The sequence below is a fragment of the Etheostoma spectabile genome, chromosome 2 (genome assembly GCF_008692095.1).
Source record: "Etheostoma spectabile isolate EspeVRDwgs_2016 chromosome 2, UIUC_Espe_1.0, whole genome shotgun sequence".
NCBI classification, from domain to species: Eukaryota; Metazoa; Chordata; class Actinopteri; order Perciformes; family Percidae; genus Etheostoma; species Etheostoma spectabile.
In genome coordinates this window covers 11,932,089-11,942,767 of record NC_045734.1, presented here as the reverse complement: position 1 = coordinate 11,942,767, position 10,679 = coordinate 11,932,089, and the positions used below count along the sequence as shown (strand labels likewise).

General features: G+C 37.2%; 2 protein-coding genes and 1 long non-coding RNA gene across 5 annotated transcripts in view; 2 read left to right on the top strand and 1 right to left on the bottom strand.

Moving 5' to 3' along the window:
* acsl1a (acyl-CoA synthetase long chain family member 1a) overlaps positions 1-5,694 on the top strand; it is a 20,565-nt gene extending 14,871 nt beyond the window's left edge. For all 3 annotated transcript variants that reach the window (XM_032531507.1, XM_032531518.1, XM_032531499.1), the window contains exons 13-21: positions 1,262-1,396; positions 1,684-1,779; positions 1,882-1,954; positions 2,056-2,144; positions 3,208-3,324; positions 3,646-3,789; positions 3,898-3,999; positions 4,082-4,153; positions 4,461-5,694. In XM_032531507.1, coding sequence (XP_032387398.1) covers positions 1,262-1,396; positions 1,684-1,779; positions 1,882-1,954; positions 2,056-2,144; positions 3,208-3,324; positions 3,646-3,789; positions 3,898-3,999; positions 4,082-4,153; positions 4,461-4,601 — 969 coding nt within the window. In that variant the 3' untranslated portion in view covers positions 4,602-5,694. The remainder of the gene's footprint in view (positions 1-1,261; positions 1,397-1,683; positions 1,780-1,881; positions 1,955-2,055; positions 2,145-3,207; positions 3,325-3,645; positions 3,790-3,897; positions 4,000-4,081; positions 4,154-4,460) is intronic.
* Positions 1-8,292, top strand: part of LOC116699793 (uncharacterized) — a 19,431-nt gene extending 11,139 nt beyond the window's left edge. Inside the window, exon 3 of the long non-coding RNA XR_004334505.1 lies at positions 8,139-8,292. This is a non-coding gene — a long non-coding RNA (uncharacterized LOC116699793). The remainder of the gene's footprint in view (positions 1-8,138) is intronic.
* On the bottom strand, positions 2,431-10,402 carry primpol (primase and polymerase (DNA-directed)). The gene is made up of 14 exons (XM_032531780.1): positions 10,008-10,402; positions 9,810-9,904; positions 9,571-9,709; positions 9,299-9,446; positions 8,012-8,108; positions 7,779-7,924; positions 7,501-7,663; positions 7,301-7,398; positions 7,093-7,179; positions 6,813-6,921; positions 6,660-6,736; positions 6,462-6,508; positions 6,107-6,343; positions 2,431-3,940 (listed from the first exon to the last, which is right to left on the bottom strand). The coding sequence occupies exons 1-13, from the start codon at positions 10,179-10,181 to the stop codon at positions 6,110-6,112; spliced, it is 1,614 nt and encodes a 537-aa protein (XP_032387671.1). The 5' UTR covers positions 10,182-10,402; the 3' UTR covers positions 2,431-3,940; positions 6,107-6,109.
* Between the last annotated feature and the right edge of the window lie 277 nt (positions 10,403-10,679).

The following is a 10,679-nucleotide window of genomic DNA, read 5'->3' as shown; positions in this document are numbered from 1 at the left end:
TCAACATGCTATACTATGACTTTTTTTCAACATACTATACTATGACTTTTATTTCGACATACTATTCTATGACTTTTTTCGACATACTATACTATGACTTTTTTCCGTCACCTTTTTTTCACATTCTAAACAGATATTTTTCTACATATTATACTATGACTTTTTTTTACTATACTATGACATTTAGTCATACTGTACTATGACTTTTTTTCATCACTTTTTTCAATCTACTATACTATGACTTTTTTCACTTTTTTTTCACAAGTACAAGTGTGTTACACAATTTTTTTGACATGACTATACTATGACTTTTTTATTAGCTTTTTTTAACACACTATCCTATGACTTTTTTTATAAAACTGTATTGGTGGTGACAGTAGCCCAGTGTGTAGGCAGTTGGGTTGGGAATCAGAGGGTTGTAGGTTCAAGTTCTCCATAAGAATGGAGAGTGTGGACTTGTAGCCGAGCACTGCAAAGGTGCCCTTGAGCAAGGCACTGAACCACTCAGTGCAAAGTAGTGCTATTTTGCACATTTTTGTGGGTCTGAGGTGTATTTCACATTTTAGCTGCCAAAGCTTTGCCGCTTTCTTTGACCCTCTCTGTCTCTGGTACAGCGCTGTGTGCTTCTTTTACGATTTATATTTAATGATATATTTTGCAGTTGTAATCCAAACAACGTCAAACTCGGCACTGCACTTACTCGTGCCTGTAAGTTTGAAATCCATCGGACTTATAGTTCGAGAGATATGCGAATAACACACAGACATTCCTGTAATTTATAGATAAATAACTTTTTAACTTTTTTAACATACTATGACTTTTTTGTCACTTTTATTTGACATGCTAAACTATTACTTTATGACCAATTTTTTCAACTTTTGGTCATACTATACTATCACTTTTAATAGCTTTTTTCCATCATACTATCCAATGACTTTTTGTCACTTTTTTTACACTCTATTATGACTTTTTCACTATAATATACAATTTTATCATCTTTCAACTCACTATACTATGACTTTTTCGATCTACTATACTATTTTACTTATTCTGCATTCTAAACTGACTTTTCCAGCAATCCAGTCTAGCTTTAGCAATTTAGCTTTTCAGCATTCACAAGCACTTTCTGCAGGAAATTTTTGTTTACTTACTAAATGTCCAATTTTTATGGTCTTCTGCCTTGTTTAATATTTGATATATATATATATATATATATATATGTGTGTATATGTGATTTAAAATTAAGCTCAATTCTTCACAGGTTTTTAGTCAAGCCAACACGCCTCTGAAGAAATGGCTGCTCGATTTAGCTTTCAGAAGGAAGGAGGCAGAACTTAAATGTGGTGTGGTTAGAAAAGACAGCATGTGGGACAAACTCATCTTTAAAAAAGTGCAGGTAAACATTGCATCTTTTGTTTTTGTTTACTTTTTCCACTTGCTTAAAAAAACAAAAAGCCTACTTACATACCACGCATACTTTCCTTTGAATGAGGCTCGGTCCTCTGTTAGCAGGTACTTAAACAGAATGTTAAATACCTATTTCTATACATTTAGCATTTCTTAATGTTATTGTTTAAGTTCCTTACAGTAATCTTATTTGAACCACCAGTAGGTTTTATGTGTATAATAATGTATGTTATGTATAACAAACAATGGTCTTCCTGTTTGTTTTACACTTTGCAGGCAAGCCTGGGTGGTCGTGTCAGACTCATCATTACAGGAGCAGCACCGGTGTCTCCAACAATTCTCACGTTCCTACGAGCTGCACTGGGCTGTCAGGTGAGCCACATCCACTTGCCAATCTCATTGATTGGTTGGCCAGTCTTTATCAATAACTTTTGTTTTTGTGAATGCCACTAAAAAACATCCTCTACACTCCAGTTTTATGAAGGCTACGGCCAGACTGAATGTACCGCTGGGTGCTCTATGACAATGCCTGGGGACTGGACAGCAGGTACCAACTATTGTTCATCCTCATGTATTACGGCCCATGAGTGAAATTTTGTTTTAAAATTTGAACCATGAAACTGAACTGTGACTATGTTGTGTCTTCAGGTCACGTTGGGCCTCCTCTGCCCTGCAACGCCGTTAAATTAGTGGATGTAGTAGAAATGAACTACCTGGCAGCCAATGGAGAGGGAGAGGTGATGAGTGCTTCTTTTTTTTAGTAACAATCGAATACATTCCGTGGGTGGTAAAATGTATGTACTTGCTTTGTATTTAACTAACAGTACTTTGTAGAGATACATAACTTATACTTGAAGGTTAATTCTAGAATTGTATTGACTTTTTATGATTATAAACTGAGACCAAAACCAAATAGTGAATTCATCTTCATCATCCCTTTCTGTATATACACAGCCCAATATAGCCCATGTCAAGTAAGAACTAAAAGCACATGAAGCCATACTGTTGTAATTCCATTTGTGGTCATCACAATTAACATGGCCAGTGTAGGTTATTCTAAAACCACTCCATGTTAACATTTGTTATCTCTGAAGAGAAGTTTGATGTCAGGCATAGTTTATGAAAAGAACCAAAAGAAATGAGAAAAACTGTATGTTAAACCTTTTATTACAGTGTAGTGAGGGTCAGAAAATACACTTGAATGCAGAGGAGAATAAATAAATAAGCAAAGAAAGCAAAGTTAAATCATGATAAAACGCAATGAACAACTTAATTTTCCAGCAAGTTAAGAGTCTAAATGCTAAAGTTGGCATGCTAACATAATGTACATACATAACATACAATGACAACAAGCTGATGTCTAGCAGGTGTAATATTTACCATGTTTGCCATCCTAGTTTGCATGTTAGCGTGATATCTTTTGCTAATTAGCATTACACACAAAGGACAGCTGAGGCTGATGGAAACAGCATTAGTTTCTAACCAAATATCTGCAGTATTGGACAAATATAAACCTTTGACCTGCTGGTGGTTCTGGAAGAAAAGCCAGAGGATAACCAAAGTCTGATTCGTTCTCTTGGCACCATGGACGCCTGTAGAAAATGTCATGGAAATCCATGCAATAGCTGTAGAGATGGCTCCGTCTGGACTAAATTGGTGGAGCAACTGACTAACCTACAGTGCCATCCCTAAAGCTGCCCCCCCCCCCCCCTTACAATGGATAAAAATGATATTGTCTGCATATGTGGCATTTTCTTGAGTGAAAAATATGATTTTTGTCAATGTTATCTCTCCCTCTAGGTGTGTGTCAAAGGACCAAATGTATTCAAGGGATATCTAAAAGATCCTGAGAAAACTGCAGAGGCAATCGACCAGGATGGATGGCTGCACACAGGAGATATTGGGAAATGGCTTCCTGTAAGCGGGGCAGGCTGAAGGGCACTATTCATCGTTGATTGTTGTGGATAGATAGGGACGTCCCGATCAGCTTTTTTGTCCCCCAATCCCGATCACATGTATTGAATATCTGCCAAAACAAAGTCCCGATCCGATATTTGTATTTGCCTAGATAATAAAACTGCACACCGTTTTTTTGCTTACGAAATAGCTAAGTAAACAAAGTAACTAAAAGATGTTTTCAGCTCAATATACTTAACTTAGTTCATTTTTGTCTGCCGACCACCAATCAGTATATATATATTTAATTTCCAGTTGTGTTTTTGTTGTGGTTTGTTGTAGAACGGCACTCTGAAGATCATTGACAGAAAGAAGCACATTTTCAAACTGGCACAAGGGGAATACGTCGCTCCCGAGAAAATAGAATGCGTGTATAATCTCAGTGATCCAGTGGCCCAGATATTCGTTCATGGCGACAGTTTACAGGTTAGTAATTCATGTGACACTGGTTCTTATCATAGTGAAGAGTACAGTTTCTAGTTTGGTACAGTTGTGAGACACTAATCTTTATGTTATCTGTGTTGCATTTTCCAGGCATGTTTGGTGGGTATAGTGGTACCTGATCCAGACTTTTTACCTATTTGGATCAAGAAAAAGGGGATTGAAGGCTCCTACTCTGAGCTGTGCAATAACAAGGTGAGAGTTATTACTATAACAGGCTCAAGCACACCACCATACTTGTTGCTATACATGCTAACATTTTTTTCTGACTGTTTAGGATGTGAAGAATGCCATTCTGGAGGACCTTCTGAGGTTGGGCAAAGAAGCAGGACTAAAGTCTTTTGAGCAGGTGATTGTTTGCCTTAATCAAAATACGTTCAAGTACTAAATCTACCATTCTGCTGCATTTGGTCAGGCAGCTAATTTAAATGCAAAAAGTTTGATTCAACATGTTCAAATTAGAGTTGAAATGATTAGCTGATTAATTGATTTCATTGACTGACAGAACAGATCGGCAACTGTTTTGATAATAATTAGTTGATTAAGGCCATATTTACATATAGCAGTTGCAAGAATGTGCTGATTTTTGTATAATTTCATGGTAAACTGAATATTTTGGGGTTTTATTTTAACTTGTTTGCTCCTTTTCTCTGCAGGTGAGAGACATTGCGTTACATCCTGAGCTGTTTTCTGTCCAGAACGGCCTGCTGACACCCACCCTGAAGGCCAAGAGAGCCGAGCTCCGGAATCACTTCAGAGAGCAAATTGATGAACTCTATGCCACAATTAAAATGTAAACTCAGAATTGGGGAGTACTGTAGTGAAGGTGAGAGTCCAATAGAACGCACAACCAGAATATTATTATTAATTGAGGGGGGTTTTGCTCAATTTGTCTGCCAGTGACCATTTGAGAATCTCAGTTTGAAGTATGTTTTGCTTCATCTAGTAATTGTACCAAAAAATGTTTCCCATTGTCACTGGCTAATTAGTTCAGAATATGTCATAATGATGTCAAAAACACAAAGGGGAAATGTAACCTGCTAATGCCTGAAACTGCCTTTAAGTCTGACTACTTCCAGGTCAGAAAGATGAAAACATTTCCTGCAGTTTTAATTCTTGGGAGACAGAAACAGTGACTAATATTGACCAGGCTATTTAATGTTGTGTGTGTGTGTGTGTGTGTGTCTGTATAAGTATTTATATATACACACACACACCTATTTAATGTTTTGTTCCATCTATTAAAGTTGGTATTTAATGTAATCCTTAAACCTGTAAATAGTGTATCTGCTCAAAAAGTATATTTGTATGCAGAGTATTGTACCTGATAATCTATGTTTCTCAATGCTGAAGGATTGATGAACCTTTTTTAGTGCAAAATTTAATTTGTGGCCTTTTGGGAATCATGTTGCTTGATGGACTTTTTGTGCCTTTTTTGGTTGTTTTTGTTTTCTTTTAACCCAGCATGGTTTATTTGTTTCACATTTCAGTGCCAACGGTTGCAGGATAAAGCTTCACACTCAATTGTTTTATGCATTTCCGTTTTCACAGTAAATATTTTGAACACTGGTATCACGGTTTCTATTAAAAACTATTAAAGTTTTTCTAAATTAATTCAATGAAACATTTCACATTAACTTTTCTTATGTAAAACAAACAACAAAGCAACACTTCAGTTGCGATTAAATATTTTGTTGTGAATTGAGATGTTTTAACTAGATTTTGATCTTCTCATCACGTCGAGGCCTCCTTGACAGTTCAAGCCATATTGTTTTTTGTTTTCTTGAATGACTTATGATATGAAAAGGGCAAAGGTGCAGTTTTGTGCTCAAGTTATAAGTACGGTATCTTTATTTCTCAACTGTTCCAAATAAATACATTCTTCCAAAATTGGTGTTAAGTTTCTGTCTTTTTATACTGGAAAATATGTTTTCATGGATGCATGATTTCTTAATGTTTTGGTAGCTGCAAGCCTATTTTTGTTAGAATGCATAAAGTGCATTAATGCATGCATTGGCAACACTTTAATTCTCCCAGGTTATCATTTATAAGCACTACTTAAACATTTAATAACTGGTTTATAACACACTGATGTAGTTATAAGCAGTTACAGATATTTTAAGTGTTTTTATGAACAATTATGACCTATTATGAAGACTACCTATTTTACTATATTGTCATTCATGATCTGTTTATACACCAGCCACACCTTCTGGGTGTACATTGTACTACATTTGTATGCTTGTAAATGCTAATGGGATGACGAAGTGTTGACTTTGATGCAAAATAAAATAAAACTCACCTTCTACTGGGAGTCGAAATCTGCCATACATTTGAGCAAAAGCTGATCAGAGATTTCTCCGCTATTTTGTTCAAAGTCATCCAGGCTTTCTAAATAGTCCTGATCATCCTCTCCGTCTCCCCAAACGTCAGCTGATTCCTCCTTTGGATGCATCGCGCTCTGTGGGGCCTGGTTTGGTGCCTGGCTAGGTACAATGTTGCCAACATCGTCCATTAAGTAAGCCTGGTCTTCCTCATCCTGTAAAGTGATTGGAATACATTATCATACACCATGTATTTGAGCTTGTATTGAGCATGTCTGGCATATTTAGTTCAGCCCGTCACGATTTGAGTTCAATTAAAGCAAACCAACCAACCAGAGTCATGATGTAGCTGACGCAGATCTCCTGTGGCAGTGGGTAACCTGTTAAGACATTAGAAATGATTATCTCAGACTAGTTGTTGTGTTACCACCATTGTGCACTTTATCACCCCACAGACAGAGCAAGTGCCCTTGAGTTGTTATAAAACTTATAAAATAAGTCCCAATGTCAGCTTTCAGGGTCACAACTCACTTGGGGACCTGAAGTTCCTGCATTCAGGGTCATGACACTTCTGATACCACTCTTCCTTTTTGAGATCCACAACAATCCTGCAGAGGAGGATGAGACCAAATCAGAAGGGAAGTGGAGCATGCCTAAAGATGGTTAACAAAACATGACACATACATGATGTTGTTGCTTTTATGGAACCTTTCCACGTTTTCACACCAGCGATAATTTGCAATGTCGTAGACGAGCAGTTGGTCAGCAGCAAAGTAGTTCCACCGTCTGATGCCTGTCGAAGTAAACACTAATTCATTGGTTTATTGAAAAGAAATAATCAGCTGTTTAATCTATGATGAAAATGATCATTAGTTGCAGCCCTAAGGTCTCGAACAAGACATGAAAATGTTTTGAAAGTGACATCTTTTGCAAAAGCATATCTTTTAAATGCCCAAACACTTACTTCCATGTACACCATCCTTTTTAACCACAGTTAATACAAAGTTGTCCACTTCTTTATGAGGGGACGACAGGCAGCCAGACAGTAAGTCTGCAAGTGAAAGATGGGGAAACATTACATAAACTTAAACTTGAAAAATATTGATAAGCTTACTATTATATAAAACATTATTTGTGTATGTAGAGAAAAGCCTCTGTTAGGTCGGTGTTACCTGGATTTGTGACTGATCCCTGCTGGCAATCAGGCTTCAAGGTTTTGGATTCCTTTGTTTTTGGAGATTCTGATGTAAGAATTCTTTGACCTGTGAAACTAACACAACACATAAATGAGTTCTAATGCTGTGGCTTGATGAAGGTAATATTTTCAGCACACAGAAAACTTTCTTTTTTCTTCCAACGGTGTTCAATGTACCTCACATTACAGACTAAGGAAGCCAAGAACACACTTTGCTCGGCAGACATTCCCTTCTCAGGTTTGTCAATAAACTTGTTGTCGTCTGCCAACGTGAATGCAGCGTTCTGTCCCACTTTTGATGACTTGTAAAGGCGGAAATTTCTGTTCTTGGTGTAAACACCTGTTTTTGTAAATGACAACCACAATTATCTATCCATACATACATACATACTGGCAATGTCTACAAAGAATCTGTGTAAAAGGGGTGCAGAATATTAGCTTAAGGTTTCTCTTACCAAGATCAACAAAGAGACCCACTTGGCCATCCTTGGTTTTCACCCGGAGGAACCTGAGGTCTCGCTCTTCCTGCTTGCACCTCTTAGCCTGTGGACTTTCAGCCATCTCATCTGCCTTTGCTGTGGTCTCCTCTGCTGTTTTTCCGCTGTCAATACATCAGTAAGAGAAAATAAACACATTGATGATAGCAAAGACAATTAAATATTCCTTTTCTTAAGTCAGAAAAACTAACCATGTTTCACCGTTTTCTGCCAGTGAATTAATCCCAACATTCAGGTCACTGTTGGGTCTGCTCAGGACTGGGTGAAGAATTGAATGGACAAACCTGCCTAAACAAAACATATTATTTTAACTTAGAGGTTTTCATTCTTATTTCCGCCAAGGACCCTTACAAGATAGAGAATATACCAGAGACCCCCTAATGTATGTCCCTTGGAATAATTTGACGTAGCCTATTTTTCACACTTATAAAGTCTTTATCTGAAAAAATAAATGTATTAGAAAGATAATAAACATGTAGCAGATTCTAAGAGTTATAGATTTGTTGTATTACACAATTAATCCATGAGCTATTATTAGTGCTGTTGGTTAAATGTGTTACTAACGGCGTTCACGCAAACCGATTTTAACAGCGTCAATTTTATATCGCAAATTTATTGGCGTTCTTTTTGGTCTAGTAAACTTTGTCGTTTTTTTCACATGCTGTTGCGACAACTAGTAACGTTAGAAAAACTACAACACCACACTGGATCTAGCTAGAACGGAAATGTAAATGGATTGCCCTTATAAAGCACTTTTACAGTCTCAACGACTACTCAAAGCGCTTTTGCATAGTACAGGAACCATTTACCATTCACACACATTCATACACTGTTGCTGCCAGACAAGGTACCACCTGCTCATCAGATAAATACTCACACACTTTTTGAGTGGATGGCGAGTGCGAGACGCCGAAACGGATGCCAATCTGGATGGAAAGTTTACTTTTTAAAAGTTACCAAATGATTCCATTGACAAGACCAAAGTGATGTCTGTTTTGTCGTTGTGAACTGAGCTATCATCGCAGCACGTCCAGTCTGAAATACCACTTGATGGCCAAGCACACAGCTGATGCTGATCCTCTTTTCCATGTTGATAAGAGCATTAAAATGAGACAAAATAATGGGAAAAAAATAAATCAAGGGAAATTTAGAATAGATAAAAATGTGTGATTGCGAGTTAACTATGACATTAATGCGATGAAAAGCGGTTAAAAATACTTGAAGCTTTTGACAGCACTAGCTATTATAGATTTAAAAATGTAGATATTATGTGTAAGGAACCCATTTGTAAAAAAAAAAATTATGCATCATGATCATAATTTATCATCATCATAATTTAAATGAATGAATCTAAAAACCTTTCACGGACCCCCAGGTTGAGTGACACACACCCCTACATTTAGAATTATTGTATTACCTGAAGTAACATATAAAAATTAAAAAACATTTTTGTTGCCTCCATTTAACACTGAACATACCCATATGTATGTTGTCTTTGAAAGCGGCATTTTGGAGATTGAAGATGAGATGTCGACTGAACTTCTCTTCTGTACTGGAATCAAGATTGAGGACATTTTTTGTGGAGCATTCAATCCCATAAACTTCCATTAGCTTGTCACAAACATACTGTCAACACACAAAACACAGGCAGGTGAATATACTGTATATCCTACAGCTTTAAGGTAAAAAAAATTACAAGATAAATACTACAAATGATCTAGATGTTTTTCCCAATGCAATCCGAATCTACCTGGATGAGTAAAGACACCATAGCTTTCCCGTCAGTTCCTTTGTTTGAGGGCGCGTGGAACTCCAAGTCAAAGTAAAGCTTACAAACAGCGCCCTCTGGTATCACCTCATAGCAGTGCATCAAGGACTGTGTGTAAGTCCTGAAAAAAATAATCAAGAGACAAATTACCATCAATGCACATCATTGCATTTTTCAAACACACAAAAGAATATACACCTCATTTTGCAATGTATATTTACCTGTAGTAATGCCACAGCTCACTATAACTTGTAACCAAGAAGATCCTTTGACCCAGGGACGTCTTTTCTTTCTCAAGTGCAAAAACATGTACATCCTAGGGAATGCAAGGCACAAATGACAGTTTTTTCTCACACAGGATGTAAAATAGGAAATGCAAACTGATGAAATAGTACAGCGTCAGAAATGTCTTGTGTTACCTCTTTGCAGCTTTGAGCGAAGCTGATAGCCATTCTTTGACGAGGGAAGAGCTTCCATACAGAGGAAGGCTGGCATGGCCACAGTCGAGGTTTGTAGTGTGCAGCCAGAGGATTCAGCTGGAACGACTGAGCAAGCTGCTCAACCTTATTCAGTCGGTCTCCCCACTTCCTCATCTTCCACTCCTTCAACCACTTACGTGTGACCCTTTTTTTGCAACTAGTTTATAATATGGCCACATCCAAAGAAAGGTCAGAGGCCAGCTACAGTGCAGCGTACCCCCAGAGCTGGTAGAAATTAAGTGACATGGACAAGGAAATATCAGCAGAGTGGATACTTGTACCTTGTTCCTCCTGTCATCCATCAATCTGAAAAAAATGTGCATTATACAAAGAGGTGTTTCTGTTTTTTAGCCAACTCCTTAATATACAGTCCCCCCCCCAAAAGTATTGGATTTGCAAGGCAAATTCCTTTGTTTTTGTTTTTCACTAAAGACATTTGGGTTTAAGATCAAAAGATGAATATGAGACAATAGTTCAGAATTTCAGGTTTTATTTCCTGGTATTTACATCTAGATGTGTTAAACAACTTAACAACATGTCACCCTTTGTTTGAACCAACCCATCTTTCAAGTAAGCAAAACTGTTGGAACATGTGACTGACAGATGTTTCTT

Coding starts and splice junctions, on each gene's coding strand:
- primpol (XM_032531780.1), bottom strand. CDS start 10,181: ATGAGGAAGTGGGGAGACCGACTGAATAAGGTTGAGCAGCTTGCTCAG. Junction 9,905..10,007: donor TCGCTCAAAGCTGCAAAGAG/GTAACACAAGAC, acceptor TGCATTCCCTAG/GATGTACATGTTTTTGCACT. Junction 6,737..6,812: donor CATAAAAGCAACAACATCAT/GTATGTGTCATG, acceptor CCTCCTCTGCAG/GATTGTTGTGGATCTCAAAA.